Source organism: Lissotriton helveticus, chromosome 3_1 (assembly GCF_964261635.1).
Source record: "Lissotriton helveticus chromosome 3_1, aLisHel1.1, whole genome shotgun sequence".
Lineage (NCBI taxonomy): Eukaryota > Metazoa > Chordata > Amphibia > Caudata > Salamandridae > Lissotriton > Lissotriton helveticus.
The window spans coordinates 2,039,317,868-2,039,335,919 of NC_136061.1; the positions used below are offsets into that span (position 1 = coordinate 2,039,317,868).

Sequence of the window (18,052 nt, forward strand, 5' to 3'; positions counted from 1 at the left end):
TCTCTACTCTATACCCATTATTTTATATTTAACTATAGTATTAAGTTTAAGCAGAATGAACAGCTTAGCAAAAGCAGCAGTGCAAGCTTCATGCATGTGAAGACATAGAGCAGCCATACTATTACTAGGGGGCAGAAGCAAAAAGATTCCCTCCAAAGCAAAGAGTACGTCATGTCACGTGAGTGTGACAGACGCATGCGCAGTAGAAACCCTCGCGTAGCAGCAGCCATCTTAGATGCAAGCGTATTATGGTTAGTAAAACACATAAGCAAGCTTCTCTCGGACACCCAATGTTTATGTAAAATGCGATTTTAGTAAAACAAACATGTTGATTATTGCTTTTAACTTTATTCGAGGGTCATGAATACAAGCAGGTCGCTTCATGTGCGAATCCTTGCTCCATCAATATTGCTACGTCATTTCCTGAATGACTGTATTTTTGGGTTAACTGACTATTCTTGTATATTAAATCTTAATTATAAATAGAGGTACAGCGCGTATGGTGTGTAAGGTCTCTTCGATTGCCTAATTGCACCTAGAACAGCTTCTTCGTTACAACAACGTTGTGCTTTAAATGGGTAAATCCCTATTTCATAGGTGGGGGCACCCCTTGGAACTGGTCCGTAGGTCCGATACATATCCCATCCTGTAAATCCAGAAGTCACAATAATCATAACGAACGAGCAAGCCACCAGTCTGTAAACAGTCTGTGTCCCAATATGCACAGAGCCCAGCACACCATCTACATTTTCTAATGCATATAAAAAGAGGGTTGCACTCATACCTTAAAATACCAGCACGTCTTTTATTTTTCTACAACCAATCAACAATGTGGTTTCAAATATCATTAACCAATACCTTAAAACGGTCAAAATGAAGTCTCCAAATTGTAAGGGGGAATTTATTCTACCTGCATGAGATCACGTCGTTTATCCGACATCAGTAATTGCTTGCTTCCCTTGTCTTACCCTAGTTCTGTAAACTAATCACAAATCCACACATTCTGGTTAATATAGAGCGCCCCCCGCGGGCGGCAAAATTCCACTAAACCCAACATGTTATGCCGTGGACTTACCCGGAAGCGTCCTGGTTCCGAATCCGAACCTCGCGGCTGTGTATGGTGGCTGGTCTGTGCCTGTGCTGTCAGTATATATAAACGCATACGCAGAATAGGCGTCCTCGCGTTCAAACATAGAGATGGTCGTAGGACTAACCTATCTGTCCCAGTGGTCCGTGGGTTGGTAATCTTGCAGTCACCATCTTAAAAGTGTTAGTTCTTATGTTTCAACCGTGCAAAAAGTGCCCTTAATGGTATTAGAAACACAGTAAAACGTCTATTCTTGTAAGATTTAGTACGATAATTGCCCGAATGATCAATCTATAATTCTAGTAAAGAAATCAGAAATAATCATTAAAAGTAGTTATGTAGTGTGAGGAGGAATTAAAATTAATTATATATTCCAAATGTACCGTGGAAGATATCCATACCTCTGAAATCTTAAGAATATGCCAAAGTCGTGTGGGAGAAGATGATACATAGGGTTGTATGTGTAACTGTGGTATAGTGGAGGGATAGATCTCAGAGCATAACCATGTATGTGTGACCGGTATCTGTTAATAACTCCCATTATGTCTGGTAATATGAACAGACAATATATCGTAATGTGCTAGGAGATCCAAGCAATCCGTGTATAGTCACATGGGAGAGAAGCATGAATACATTGGTATATACAGTCATACATGTGTCAAATGTCAACATCGGTGATCATTATAAGATATGATCATGATTCGTAGAATTTAGTGAGTACCATCTGACTCTGGACTTGTATGCAGCACCCACTCTCCACGACAGAGAGAGAGGGATTTGGGCGATTGTAGACATAGTTGTGATGTTTGTAAGGTGTTCCGGGTAAGAAAACCTAATGGTATTGACACAGACCACACTACCCAGGAATCTTCCTGTGTTTCTAGCTTTCAAAAATGTTTAAGTTTGGTAGGTTATGAAGGGCACTTGAAAACCCAAAGCCAAAGTATCACGGGTAGCCGAATCCACAGAAGGACTGCAATTCAAAGCAAGTAGCCTGATGCTTCCACTTTGCATTTTGGGGCCTTTTCTCTTCTGGGTGGCGTCTCACTTACTCAACTAGAATACAGTTTTGATCTGGGTGCATTGAACACTGTGTAGAAACCTTTTAGAACCCGGCAGGTTCCTGAAATTTCCCACACTGATATATGTGGGAAATTTGTGATTTCAGGAAAAGTCAGATGTTTGCAGGTCATTGTAGCGAAGAAACATTAGTGTGATCCACACCTGGGTCACCCCACGGGTGGAGGTATGAAAAGTGTCTAGGGTTGAAAGGTTACCTTGTTAGCCTGTTATGACATATTCATTTTTTAGACTGCCAGCAGGGCAAAAATTACAGATGAAAATTGTCACCTATTTTCCAAATTACATTCATTATTTTTGATAACCATAATTAGTCTATTTAGGAAAATGATGGGCAATCTACACAAATGACCACCTTCAGAATTCAGAAATGTTTATGTTTCTAAAATGATAGGCTTTCTAAGTGTACCCCACATTGGGGTGCCCAGGAGTGGACACCTCACAGGGAAAGCCAGGATGGGTTCCACAGCGGTATTCGTACAAGCACCTTGAGACCCTTGCGGGTGAGTAGTGCACTATACAAGTATCAATTTACATTTACACATTGGCTCTACACCTCTTTCCTACAAGACGGTGGAAATCATATAAATAGCAAATCATGACCACCTCTTAAAAACTATTTTACAGCTTGTTTACAACACTCAGTTTCTGAAGCCTAGGAAGAGGGTGAACTTGTCACAGCAAATCTTTTGTTCATGTTTCTTTTGAAAACAAAATCACACACTTTCTTGTGCAGCACTGTTCCCATTTCCGGATATCTTTTGTGGAATAAAATTGTGAAGATTTAAGTGGGACCTGTCATAAATCTCAAAAATGGATCAGTACCATGGACTAAACCATAGCAGTCAAAAGTTTAATAGGTTTGCTTATGGTACATGCTTCGTATATTTACCTTTCCAGCACAACATTTTAATGGAAAATGCTTAAGTCTGAAGGTTCATTTCACTCAGGCCAACCAAGCCTAGTTTTTTAGTTCCTTCATGAGTTCAGTTTGATGGCTTTGCCCGGTATACTTTTTCAAACTGAACTGCCTCTGACTTTCAGTACCAAACAAACGTTTCCTTTATTTAATGCTCTCCTTCTCGCTCCACTTCACCTTTCCTTCTCCAACCAGAACGAAAACACCCTGCTACAATGGTCCTGTTAGACCTGACTACCCGCCTTCCCTTAAGTCATGCATGAAGTTTATAGTCATCCCCGAAGTCCCAGTTAAAGCCAAAGGCCAGTTATTGCGGCTCTAGCATCAGAAATAGACTGGCAGTTCTGCCAAGGCATATTCTTGGTGGACTGCAGGCGTGGGGTCTGCTTTCAGAGTAGCATGCAAAACCGCGAATCCACGTCTCCACAGCTCATTCTAGTGATGATGGCCCTGCAGTGAGGGACTAGTTTGAATATTTTTTCAGGGCTAATTTTAAGTTCCAACACAGCTTTGCAGTGCATTGTTTAGTGTCTGGGATGGGGATTCCACATCATAAATACCTCATTTTCAGGCTCCGGGATCGAACTATTTATCGATTATTATCATGAAACACATTGTAAAACAATATCTTGGCTGTGGAAAATTAAATACATCTCAAAGCTTTCTGTGTACTAAGACCAATTTCTCATGTTGTATTTATAAATTAGGTCCTCTACATGCTTAGAGTGCATGATTTTGCGGATGCCCCAAAGCACACAGCCACACTGAAACAATTTAGAAATATATTTCTAGTTAACTTAAATCTCAAGGGCTGTATTACTTTCCACTTACAACTTTTAGCTCCAACCAAGATCCTCAAGTGAAAAGGAATGCACATAACGTAGCATATATGTGAGCATATGTCAATCCCTAAATTTCCAGTTCCCACAACCTCATCAATTCATTGCTTTCGATTCAAACTTACTGACAGGATACCACTCTTATGGTTACTTCTTGCAGAAGTCATGGTGCTTCAAAACCGAGTTGAGTTACTGACTTGATGTCCCTAGTCGATTTTTAGGACAGTGAAGAAGCCTCTTTGTTAAAATCAGATGAACAATCGTTGCTTTAGAATGCTACACATATTAATAAATTACTTGTTTAGTAATATACCATATGTTAGACCTGGCATCGTTGGTGTGGTTTTCCCCTATCTTTTTGCCTCTACCTTCCGTATTTTTGATGCTGTGCTGGATTTCGTTTTTGCTGGTTTAGATAGATTGGATAGATTAGATATTTTGGACACTCTGCCACTGCTGATCAGTGCCAGAGTGTAAGTGCTCCCTACGTAAATTGTTATTCTGATTGGATATACATGTTTGGCATATTTTTATCACCATGATGTCCCCAGTAAAGTGCACTGGGTGTGCCAGGGCTGGTGATGACAAATGCTACTAGTGGGCCTGCAGCACTGATTGTGCCACACACAGGAGTAGCTCTAAAATGGTGTCTCAGGCCTGCCACTGCAGTGCCTGTGTGCAGTTTAGAAACTGCCATGTCCTCCAGATCAGTGTCCACACTGACCAGGCCTAACCCTTCCCTTTTCAGGCACATTAGTCACCCCTATGAAAGGCCCAAGGTACCCACCTGGGCAGGGTGCAGCATATGTAAAAGGTAGGACATATACTAGTGCAGGTGACATGCTCTGATAGTGAATGGCAGCCATTTTCGTTTTTCACTATTGTAAGGCTATCTTGCTCCATAGATTAACATGGGGGATGCTGGCTACAGTGGCTTCCAGCATTTCCTCCCATAGGAACAAGATAGGACATTAGTATCTAGTATCCCTAAACTCAGAATTTAATAACACATCTTTTAGGAAAGGTTGTTTTTAAATCCTGTGTTTGAGAACAGCACATTTAGAAAGTTGCTGTTCTCTTGTCTGACCTTTCTATGTGCCTTGGCCTGTTTGTGGATTGACTGTCTGGTTTGAGAGTGACAGGGGCTGGGGATTCCCCAGGAGGCTGGCTGAGTCAGCCCTAGGCTGAATGACTGCATTTGCACCTCCTGCCGGGCGGCTGATGACCCTGCCCCTCACTCTGAAAGGAAAGGAGAAGCCAGGAAAACAAAGTACTCAGGAAACACCCAGAACTGGTTCAGACCGGGCTCAGGGCCCACTTGCACAAAGCGAACAAAGACTTTTAGGGGTATAAGTACAGGACCCCTGACAACAGAAAATTAGATCATCCTGGAATCAAGAAGGAACCTCTGCCAAGGAGAAAGCTTACTCTGAAGAAGGAAGACTGTCCTGCTGTTGCTCTGCTGGACTGACCTGCTGTTGCTGTGCTGCCAAGGAGAGGGGAAGGACTTTGCTAGTGTGCTGTGTCCCCTGTCTTGAAGGAATCTCCAAGGGCCTGAGAAGAGCTGGCTCCCTGTTCTGAAGTCCCAGGAACAAAAGGACTTCACCCCCAGCTTCCCTGAACTCTGCTGAGAGAGTTCTGTCCTTCCTGGAGTGCTTGATCCAGTTGTGGGCCCTCTGGAAGTTGTACCTGTGCTGGGAAGCTTGTAACTAAGCTTGAGAGACTTTTGCATTTGAAAAGTATGCATCGCTCGCTTGCGGAGCGCATCCCCGACAGTGCGAGAAGATTCCCGCCGCTACGAAGGTCGAGATCGTCGCAGCGTCTGTTGCCGCTGCCAGAGCCGTCGCATCATTCGTTTGCGGGACGCACCAGACCGGTGCGGGAAAGTCGAACATCGCTGCGAGTGTCGTCGCAGAGCCTGTCGTCGCTGGGTGAGATCGCTGCACCACTTGCTTGCGGACCGCATCACGTCGCTGCGAGCGTCGTCACAGAGCCATCGCATCGAGGAGCTGCGAGAGAGAGGATCACCGCTGGATCGCGCATCGTCGCCCCGGAGATCGTCGAAGCCCCTACGAGATCGTCGCATTGTGCCTTTGCAAGAACAAACTTCCTACGGAACCTACGCACCGGAATCCATACAAGTGGCCTTCCTCCCCATACAGACCGGATTCGTCGCAACACGCCCGCTGCTGCAGCCGGGCTTTCGCAAACGCCTCCCCAGGGTCTCAGGAGCAACGCATCGCTTGTTTTCCACCGCGCCAGCTTCTGCTTTGAACTTTGTCGCAACTAAACGGTACTGTGAGTAAACGTGTCGCAACTGTGAACTTTTCACGCATCTGTGGATTATTTTATCGCAACTTACAGAATTTTATCGCAAACCTTAAGAACTCTTTTGAAACCATATTCTTGAACTGTGTATGTTGGATTTTTGTCGTTTTGGTCTTGTGTAGTTTAGATTAAATACCTTTATTTTTCTAAACTGTTGTGGAGTCAGTTTGTGGTGTTTTCACTGTGTTACTGTGAGTGTTGGTACAAATACTTTACACATTGCCTCTGGTTAGCCTAGACTGCTCGTGCCAAGCTACCTAGAGGGTGAGCAGGGATTATCTCAGAGGGTTTCCTCCTTACCTTGACTAGAAGCAAGGGTCCCTATTTGGACAGTGGTACCTAACCCTGCCAACTGGAGACCCCCAGTTCAAACATTGTTGGTCAGCGGTGCGGATTAAACTTGTATTTGTACTAGACCCACAGTAATTGGTGTACATCACTAGTGAGTGCAGACCACTACGCCACCACATACTACTGGTTTTTGATTTTTGATTCTATTTTTGAGTAACTCTTCAAAGCATCATGTCTGCGAAAGGAAAGGCACTCAGTGAGGGGGCAGAAGGAGAATTGGAGTCTGTCATCTGAGATTTGTATTCATACAAAGTTGAGCAACTTAGGAAATTCTGCCTTGAGTTTGAGTGCCCCATAAAGAGCGCCTACAGAAAGGAGGACCTGCAGAGAATCTTGAAGGCCCATTGGAATGCACAAGAAGGAAATGATGATGTGAATGTAGGGAATAGTTTTCAAGTCACAGATCTGCCAGTGGGCAGAGTAGGCTCAGGAGCTGGCAGCAACCATTCCAGCAGGGGCCTTACCCCAGAAGAGTTACAAGAAAATCAGAGAGTGAGAGAATATGACTTGGAAGTCATGAAAATGAAAATGAAGCAATTGGAAATGGATAAAGAGAGAGAAAAGACGGCGGAGGAGTGAAAAAGTGCCCGCGGCTTGGAGGAAAAGAAATTGCTTTTGGCTCATGAGTTGAGCATGAGAGAACTGGATCTTAAAGCCAAGGAGGTGGATGCCAGTTCAAATGGTGGCAGCGTGCAGCCCGTGCATGGGGGTAAAGTATATATTCCCAAGGACCTGGTGCAGAATTACCATAGGATTGAGGATATTTATGCCTGGTTCACTTCGTATGAGATTACATTGAGAATGAAAGGTGTGCCTGAACAGTATTGGCGGGCGGGCCAGTGGAAACATTTTGAGGCTTCTGGGAGTAGTGCTCTAGAGCCCTTAGAGATGGCAGGTGCCATGACCTACCCCGATATGAATGAGGCCTTATGTCTCAGGTATGGCCTTACTCCAGAGCAGTATAGACTGCAGTTTTGCAGTTTAGAAACTCTAAGAAGAGAGAGTCTGAGACTTGGATGGAGTGTGTGAATTTGTACTCACGTGCACTGGAAGGTTGGATGAAGGGCAGTAAAGTAACTTATTTTAAGGGGTTATTGCATTTAATCAGTTGGGAGCACTTGAGTAGTCTTTGTGTTCCAGAGCTGCGCCAGCATCCTTTAGACAGCAAGCTGACAGACCCCATTGAGCTTGCTAAGGAGGCCGACCGCTGGACCAGTACCAGGGTCCACAGAGGAATTGTGGGTACCACAGCCAAAGGTGGGCAGGATCCCCAGCAGAAGAGTGGGGGAGACAAGGGTAACCAAAAGGAGTTCTCACAAGGGCCCCAAAATAGTTCCCAGGGAAAGGAATCCCAACCCCCAAACCTAGAAAGCCATGGCCCTCTAAGGGCAGGCGGGACAATAGAGATAACAGAGACAACAGGGGTCCACCTACCTGCTATCACTCACTGCAATGAGGTGGGCCACATAGCTCCTAGCTGTCCCAAAAAGAAACCCACACCCACTGGTGCTCCAGCCCCAGGGTTAGCAAGTGTAGCTTTGGGGCGGGTATTTGATTTCTACTGGGAAGGTGGGCTTAGCAGTTATGTCCCTTGTCTCTCTAGGAGACCGAGAGATGGTCTGGGAAACCTTACTGCCCTCTAACACTAAGAAGTATGGGCAGAGGGTGACCATCAATGGGAGGGAGGTTGAGGCTCTGAGAGACACAGGAGCCAGCGTGACATCCGTGAGGTGTCAGTGGGTGTCTGAAGAGCAAATCTTCCCTGATGTACTCCTCCCTATAGTGGCAGCTGACAGCTCAGTGCGTCTCTGCAAGTTGGCACGTGTTCCCTTTGAATGGGGTGGGAGTCTCTGGTCTTTTGGAAGTAGTTGTCAGTGATGCCTTGCCTGTAGACTGTCTGTTAGGTAACGACCTGGAGAGTTCTCCATGGAAGGATGTAGAACACAGAGAGATGTTGGGTTTGTCTGCATGGATCTGCGTGACCACGCGTGCTATGGCAGCAAGTAAGGGTAACTCAGCAGAACTGGAGCCTGAAACAGTGGCCCAGAGACCTGCCAGGAGAGGAAGAGGCAGGGGGCGCGGGGAACCCGCCCCAGCAGTTCCCACTAGCCAGGAAGGTGCAGAACCTGAGGGGGATGCCCTGGAACCTACAGGAGAACAGGTGGCCGAACTGGGGGACCTGCCTGAGCTGACCCATTGGCAGCAGGAAGGTGGTCCCTCCAGGGAGGAATTCTGCCAGGTGCAGAAGGAATGCCCTTCCCTCATTGGTCTGCGGCAACAGGCTGTAGATCAGGCAGCAGGTGGAGCAGCCAGAGATCACTTTATCTACTGGGAAGATGACTTATTGTATAGTGACCCTAAGTTTGCTGAGCCTCGTGCAGCCCGTGTGCTGGTGGTACCCGAGCTCTTCAGAAACTTCCTAATGGGTCTGGCTCATGACGTGCCTCTTGCAGGACATCTGGGGCAAGACAAGACCCTAAACCGGCTTGTCACCCACTTCCACTGGCCCCAGATGAGGAAGCACGTTAGTTCCTTTTGTAGGTCTTGCCAAATCTGTCAAGCCAGTGGCAAGACTGGAATGAAGTTGAAGGCACCCCTCCATCCCTTTCCAGTGGTGAGCACCCTTTCGAGCGGCTGGGCATAGACGTTGTAGGGCCCCTGGACCCCAAGACAGCCTTAGGCAACAGGTTCATCCTGGTCTTGGTGGACCATGCCACCCCGTACGCGGAAGCAGTCCCTCTCAGGACAATCACAGCACCCGTGGTGGGCCGTGCATTGATGGGGATCTTTTCCCGTGTGGGGTTCCCCAGAGAGGAGGTCTCCGACCGGGGTACCAACTTCATCTCTAGGTACATGAAGTCTCTGTGGGAGGAGTGTGGGGTAACCTATAAGTTCACCACTCCTTATCACCCTCAAGGAAATGGGTTGGTTGAAAGGTTCAACCGGACCCTGAAAGGTATGATTATGGGCCTAGCGGAGCCCATGAGACGGAAGTGGGACGTCTTGTTACCATGCCTGTTGTTTGCCTACAGGGAGGTGCCTCAGAAGTCCTTAGGGTTCAGTCCCTTTGAACTCCTGTATGGCCACCCTGTTAGAGGACCTCTCTCACTGGTGAAGGAGGGGTGGGAGAAATCCCATGGGAAAACCCCCCAGGATGTGTTCAGCCATGTGCTGGCTATTCGCAACCAGACACAACGCTTCAGGAAGCTCGCTCAGGAGAACCTGGAAGCTAGCCAGGAAGAAATGAAAAGATGGTACGACCAGAATACCACTCTGGTCGAATTTCAACCTGGGCAGAAAGTGTGGGTGATGGCCCCAGTGGAGCCTTGTGCACTCCAAGACAAGTGGACTGGGCCATATGAGGTGGTGGAAAGGAAAAGTGAGGTAACCTACCTGGTTAACCTGAGGACTCCCAGGCAGCCCCTGAGAGTCTTGCATGTGAACCGCCTCAAACCACACTTTGAGAGGTATGAAGTGACAATGCTCATGGCTACAGATGCAGGAATGGAAGAGGATAGTGATCCTCTCCCTGACCTCCTGGCAGTTAAGGAGCAAGATGGGTCAGTGGATGGTGTGGTCCTCTCGCCCACCCTGACCCCAGAGCAGCAGAGTGACTGTCGCCAAGTGTTGGGTCAGTTTGCCTCCCTGTTCTCCTTGACCCCAGGAGTCACCAACTGGTGCGTCCATGATGTGGACACTGGAGACAGTCTGCCTGTGAAACAAAAATTGTACAGGGTAGCTGACAAGGTCAGGGTCAGCATCAAGGAAGAGGTTTCCAAGATGTTGGCGCTAGGGGTAATTGAGCCCTCCAGCAGCCCCTGGGCTAGCCCAGTGGTATTGGTACCAAAAGCTGCTGCACCAGGTGCCACTCCAGAACTCAGGTTTTGCGTTGACTACCGTGGGCTCAATGCGGTCACGAAGACTGACGCACACCCCATCCCCAGAGCTGATGAGCTCGTGGATCGGTTGGGAGCTGCCCAGTACCTCAGAATATTTGATTTGACTTCTGGGTACCGGCAGATTACCTTAACTGAGGGGGCCAAAGAGAGGTCGGCATTTTCAACGCCAGAGGGGCACTTCCAGTTCCAAGTCATGCCTTTTGGGTTGAAGAATGCCCCTGCCACCTTCCAGAGACTGGTTAACCAGGTACTGTCCGGGCTGGAGGCATTCAGCGCCGCGTACCTGGATGACATTGCTGTGTTCAGCTCCACATGGTAGGAACACTTGCAACACCTCTGTGAAGTGTTGAAGGCTCTGCAAAGGGCAGGCCTCACTATCAAGGCCAGCAATTGCCAGATAGGGCAGGGATCTGTGGTGTATTTGAGACACCAAGTGGGGAGCGGCCAGGTGGCGCCCCTACAGGCAAAGATTGATACCATTCTGGCTTGGGAGCCCCCCAAGACACAGACAGAGGTGAGAGCCTTTTTAGGACTCACCAGGTATTACAGACGGTTTGTCAAGGGATATGGCACCATTGTCGCCCCCTTGACAGAACTCACTTTTAAGAAGTTGCCCAAAAGAGTGGACTGGACCGAAGCCTGCCAAACTGCTTTTGATGCCCTGAAGAATACCATGTGCACAGCACCGGTGCTCAAGGCACCTGACTTTTCCAGTGAGTTCATAGTACAGACAGATGCCTCAGAACATGGTGTGGGAGAAGTACTCTCACAAATCACTCAGGAGGGACGAGACCAGCCGGTAGCCTTCATTAGTAGGAGACTACTCCCCAGGGAACAGAGGTGGAGTGCGATTGAGAGAGAAGCATTTTCTGTGGTCTGGGCTCTGAAGAAGTTGAGGCCCTACCTGTTTGGGACTCACTTCCGTGTTCAGACCGACCACAGGCCCCTCAGATGGTTAATGCAGATGAGGGGCGAGAACCCAAAACTGTTGAGGTGGTCCATCTCCCTACAGGGAATGGACTTTACGGTGGAACACCGCCCTGGCACAGAACACGCCAATGCTGATGGTCTGTCCAGGTTTTTCAGCCTTAGTGAAGAGAACTCCCAAGAGGGTGGGTAGTTCTCCCCACTTTCAGCTGGTGGGGACACATGTTAGACCTGGCATCTTTGGCGTGGTTTTCCCCTATCTTTTTGCCTCTACCTCCTGTACTTTTGATGCTGGGCTGGATTTCGTTTTTGCTGGTTTAGATGCTTTGGACACTCTGCCACTGCTGATCAGTGCCAGAGTGTAAGTGCTCCCTACGTAAATTGTTATTCTGATTGGATATACATGTTTGGCATATTTGTGTCACCATGAAGTCCCCAGTAAAGTGCACTGGGTGTGCCAGGGCTGGTGATGACAAATGCTGCTAGTGGGCCTGCAGCACTGATTGTGCCACCCACAGGAGTTATGTTATGTTATGTTATGTTATGTTACGTTATGCGAATTTATTAAGCGCACAGATGCTCCAGCGAAGGAGCGTCCTGGCGCCCGACAAGGTAGCAGCATAACACAACTAAGCAGCACAGGATAAAAAGAGAGCACTAAGGGAACAGAAAAGTTTTAATCGCACGGCGGATGGAGAACAAGTCCCCAAGGGCGCGAATCGCCGGGGGAAGGGTATTCCAGAGCAGTGCAGCGCGGACTTGAAAAGAGCGTCCACCAGCCCTGCAAAGCTTAAAACGAGGAACGACCGCCAGTTCAATGTCGGAAGATCTTAAAGACCGAACGGGAACATAGCGAGACATAACTTTAGACAAGATCGCGGCAGGGGATCCCTTAAGGATTTTATAGGCAACACAGAGGACTTTAAACTGAATCCTCTGTGCCATCGGGAGGCAATGCAGCGCACGCAGGGTGTTAGTGGTGGAGCAGAATCTAGGCAATCCCACCACCGCTCTCGCTGCCACATTCTGAATACGCTGGAGGCGTCTAATTTCCGCTTGATTCAGACCCACTAAGAGGGAGCTGGCGTAATCCAGCCTAGAGATCACTGTAGCTTGGATCACGAGTTGCCTAGTAGTGGCATCAAAAAACTTGAGCACGGGACGAAGTCCACGCAAGATGCCAAAACAACAGGCCGCCGTGCGTTTGGTATGGCAGACGAAGGTAAGGGTAGGATACAGCCAAACCCCAAGGTTTTTGAGCTCAAAGACCGGGGTTGGTGTAAGGCCTAGATCTAGGAGTAGCTCTAAAATGGTGTCTTAGGCCTGCCACTGCAGTGCCTGTGTGCAGTTTAGAAATTGCCATGTCCTCCTGGTCAGTGTCCCCACTGACCAGGCCTAACCCTTCCCTTTTCATGCACATTAGTCACCCCTATGGAAGGCCCAAGGTACCCCCCTGGGCAGGGTGCAGTGTATGTAAAAGGTAGGGCATGTACTAGTGCAGGTGACATGCTCTGATAGTGAATGGCAGCCATTTTCGTTTTTCACTATTGTAAGGCTATCTTGCTCCATAGATTAACATGGGGGATGCTGGCTACAGTGGCTTCCAGCATTTCTTCCCATAGGAACAAGATAGGTCATAAGTATCTAGTATCCCTGAACTCAGAATTTAATAACACATCTTTTAGGAAAGGTTGTTTTTAAATCCTGTGTTTGAGAACAGCACTTTTAGAAAGTTACTGTTCTCTTGTCTGACCTTTCTGTGTGCCTTGGCCTGTTTGTGGATTGACTGTCTGGTTTGAGAGTGACAGGGGCTGGGGATTTCCCAGGAGGCTGGCTGAGTTAGCCCTAGGCTGAATGACTGCATTTGCAACTGGAGTGGTGGGAGGAGTTAGCACCTGGGCCTGAATAGGGCTGTGCCTGCCTTCCACAATGCTGGCTCCACCTTCTGCCGGGTGGCTAACGACCCTGCCCCTCACTCTGAAAGGAAAGGAGGAGCCAGGAAAACAAAGTACTCAGAAAACACCCAGAACTGGTTCAGACCGGTCTCAGGGCCCACTTGCACAAAGAGAACAAAGACTTTTAGGGGTATAAGTACAGGACCCCTGACAACAGAAAATTAGATCATCCTGGAATCAAGAAGGAACCTCTGCCAAGGAGAAAGCTGACTCTGAAGAAGGAAGCTGTTGCTCTGCTGGACTGACCTGCTGTTGCTTTGCTGCCAAGGAGAGGGGAAGGACTTTGCTAGTGTGCTGGGTCCCCTGTCTTGAAGGAATCTCCAAGGGCCTGAGAAGACCTGGCTCCCTGTTCTGAAGTCCCAGGAACAAAAGGACTTCACCCCCAGCTTCCCTGAACTCTGCCGAGGGAGTTCTGTCCTTCCTAGAGTGCGTGATCCAGTTGTGGGGCCTCTGGAAGTTGTACCTGTGCTGGGAAACTTGAAACTAAGCTTGAGAGACTTTTGCATTTGAAAAGTATTGCATCGCTCGCTTGCGGAGCGCATCCCTGACAGTGCTGGAAGATTCCCGCCGCTACGAAGGTCGAGATCATCGCAGCGTCTGTTTCCGCTGCCTGAGCCGTCCCATCCTTCGTCCAGACCGGTGCGGGAAAGTCAAACATCGCTGCGAGTGTCGTCACAGAGCCTGTCGTCGCTGGCTGAGATCGCCGCACCGCTTGCTTGCGGACCGCATCACGTCGCTGCAAGCGTCGTCGCAGAGCCATCGCATCGAGGAGCTGCGAGAGAGAGGATCACCGCTGGACCGCTCATCGTCGCCCCGGAGATCGTCGCAGCCCCTACGTGATCGTCGCATCGTGCCTTTGCGAGAACAAACTTCCTACGGAACCTACGCACCGGAATCCATACAAGTGGCCTTCCTCCCCATACAGACTGGATTCGTCGCAACACGCCCGCTGCTGCAGCCGGGCTTTCGCAAACGCCTCCCCAGGGTCTCAAGAGCAACGCATCGCTTGTTTTCCACCGCACCAGCTTCTGCTTTTGGAACTTTGTCGCAACTAAAAGTTACTGTGAGTAAACGTGACGCAACTGTGAACTTTTCACGCATCTGTGGATTATTTTATCGCAACTTGAAGAATTTTATCGCAAACCTTAAGAACTCTTTTGAAACCATATTCTTGAACTGTGTATGTTGGATTTTTGTCATTTTGGTCTTGTGTAGTTTAGATTAAAAACTTTATTTTTCTAAACTGTTGTGGAGTCAGTTTGTGGTGTTTTCAGTGTGTTACTGTGAGTGTTGGTACAAATACTTTACACATTGCCTCTGGTTAGCCTAGACTGCTCGTGCCAAGCTACCTAGAGGGTGAGCACTGAGCAGGGGTTATCTCAGATGGTTTCCTCCTTACCCTGACTAGAAGCAAGGGTCCCTATTTGGACAGTGGTACCTACCCCTGCCAACTAGAGACCCCCAGTTCTAACACCATAGCACAATTCCTTTCTTCTGTGAAGTGTAACTTTTTAGGCCGAGGTGTTAATTTGTTTAAATATTCAACACAGAATTAGCGCTCTTTCTTTGTTAAATTGGTAACAAAACGATATTTGGTAGGAATATTATGATTTGGTTAATACAGCGTGCTTGTTTTAGGTAAGGGGTATAATAGCAGTGTGACTTAAGCTGCAAATAGAAACTTCAAAAATATTTCTGATTGCACAAAATTTGATGTTGCTTTTTAATTTTACACTTTTGGGCCATATTATAATAAAATGTGAACATTTGTTGTAAATTCAGTTTCTTGGTCTGTGCGCCCATTTCCAACCATGAGGTAGTCCTGCTCTTGAAGGGCTGGGTTAGAGTCTGTTGCATGTCAGGTATATGCAATAACGTGTGACGAAATCATGCAATTCCTCCAGATAAATGGTACTAATGCGATTGACTTCAGAAGGGTAAAAGAATCATTAATTTGAGCACTTACAAAAAGATATAACCTTCAAGCTGGTCAAAAATCTATGTAGCATGAATATGAACACGCCAAGCTATCTACGTGAAGGGTCTAATGTGAAATTGTCATTTATAGTACCTTACCTCTTCCTTCTCCCATGCGGACTGTCCCTCGCCGTGGTCATTCTCCCACATTAAGCTATACTTTAGACTCACAGCTGTATTTCAACATATACATGGAGACTCATAGACCAAGGCCCATGGACTAAATGAATACTTACAGAAAAAGCTTCAAGTACTTTGTTTCAAGTGCTCTCGAGGAGCAATTATCTTAATTTTACATTATTATATATTGCATTTATTTGAATGTGGTGAACTGCGTATTGATCAACAATAAGAACAGATTTACTTCAATTGTGAAGCATGCTATACACAATTACATTCAAATATTTAATGAAAAACCTACATTTTCTACAAGGTTATTGTTATAGTTCAGAGTATATGGATTCATTAGACAGTTGTGAGTTAACAGAAGTGTTTATGTTGACAATAATTATGACCAAAATATGTATTTTTTGCAGGGCGGCTATTGAGGCACTTGCAGCATTGTTAAAATCAAGTAAGTTGACAAAGTGTTCTGTTTCTTAACTAAAGTTCTTATTGTGTTATCAAATGGTGTAAAGAGTAATTACAAGGTCTGATTCCCAGTTTCCATTTGATAAAAAGAAATGTTAGAAGCAATCACCCATACTCCTAGAATAAGGCAACAGGTTCAAATAGTTTTTTACCCGAGACTAGAGAAACACTTTTATGTCTTGATTTCAATAAACAATTCCACCACAGCACAAAAATGCAAAAATGACCTAGCTACCTTTTCACTACAGGAACAAAAGCCATATTAGGAATGGTCAGTGAATCTCACTGGGCTAAAAGAAAGAGAATGATTCACTATTCTAATATTCTGTATATCCAGAAGAATTGTGCGTGGAATATGTTCAATGGAGGGGATGGCCTGGCCTTTCTATTTAAGTGTTGTTAATTCTCCCTTAGGTAATTTCTGGTAAAGGTAATGTCCCCGATGGCTACCCAGCTTTTAATAGAAAATACAGTAAGGGATGGCAAAGGTTTGTTCACACCAAAATATTCGACTAGGATAACGATTGCAAATATTGTGTGTCGAGTTTTATTTTTAGGGTGTCAACAGTAGATCATTGTGTATATATTCAGATAACTGGATGGACCTCGTGCCCTCTTTCAGCTATAGAAGCAATACAGTACTGAACAGAATGTAATAATCTTTCGGTCCGCTGACACCCAATCTTGATAACTGCTTTTAAATATTTCCTTTCACTTTACAACCTGTCCCCTTTATTATTTTACTCATTTCACACTGCTGAAATGCTTAAAAATAGGCCAATAATCATTTTTGAGTGGGGTAAATCTCGAGTAAATCTCATAACTTTTACGTTTCCTCCATTTATGCTGTTTGCATGGTTTGGGTACTCGGGAGACTGGCTTGTAGAAACGGAAAAACTGGATGTGTTTTATTGCAGCATGCGATTGGTGTAAGTGTTCAATGTTTGACTTTATGGAAAATATATTAGGCAAATATATCAAATGAATTTTGTACGAAAGGCCGTAACTCGTACAGTTTTCCGACTGACCACCACACAAGTGTATTTGCTGTAATGTATTTATTTCTTATGACAATTATGCCTTTTCCACATGGAACTAATTCCACCAGTTTGCTTATAACTACAAAGAGCTCATTGTTATTTCATTTTAGATACGTTTACATTCATTTTAGTTTACTTTTTTTTTATCTCCCGGTATTTCTCGGTGCTGCATGCCCTTTGATGTCTTCCTGCCTATTCATAAATCCATAGAGTTGCCTTTAGGTTAGACCTCCTCAGACATTAGCTTATTTGCTAAAACCCCTTCAGCCCTTCCATTTCCCAATTGCCCAAATGTTTTTGTTTAGTCCATGCCATTTTACATTTTTTGTAGTTCAATTGTGCATTAGGGATTCGAAACAAAATAGTCCCTCTCTAAGAATGCCTAGTAAATCTGCCCTGAAGAAGGTACTTTATGTCAATATCTCAGCAATTATTCATTGGCCAATCTTCGCGAGGCGTGGTTTAATCCATTTGAAGCTGTTTGAGTATTGGGATCAGTTATTTGTTACCTTGATGCTTGTTGGTTAATATGGTTGGCAGCTAGTCTAGGTGGGATTATCATTTACGTAATTTAAACTGCACTTAATTTAAGTCATTATTATTTTAATGAATCTTCAACATAACTTTCTTTCATCAAAAAATGGCCTGCCTCCTATTTTGTTTGGCCTGAGTTAGACCTTACAACCTTAGGGGGGTTTTCCCCCCCAAACGTTTTGCCTTGACTCCTGTTTTGCTGGAATTCATTTGTGCTGTTTTTAGAACTTTGTCTTTTTTTCCACTCCTAACCAGTGCTAAAGTGCTTGTTCTCGTTAGAACATGAAATGTGAGGGAAATTTGTTTTTTTACAAAGTTTGAGGTTTGCAAGGGATTCTGGGTAACAGAACCTGATGAGAGCCACACAAGTCACCCTATCCTGGATTCCCCTGGGTATCTAGTTTCATAAAATGTACAAGTTTGCTATGTTTCCCTAGGTGCCGGCAGAGCTAGGGTTCAAAATCCACAGCTAGGCACTCTGCAAAAAAAGGGTCTGTTTTTACTGTAAAAATGTGGTGTGTGAGG

General features: G+C 46.0%; 1 protein-coding gene across 2 annotated transcripts in view; it reads left to right on the forward strand.

Annotated features, from left to right (window-relative positions):
- AGBL1 (AGBL carboxypeptidase 1) overlaps window positions 1–18,052 on the forward strand; it is a 4,192,795-nt gene that overhangs the window by 655,411 nt on the left and 3,519,332 nt on the right. For both annotated transcript variants that reach the window (XM_078683166.1, XM_078683165.1), the window contains exon 6: window positions 15,899–15,936. In XM_078683166.1, coding sequence (XP_078539292.1) covers window positions 15,899–15,936 — 38 coding nt within the window. The remainder of the gene's footprint in view (window positions 1–15,898; window positions 15,937–18,052) is intronic.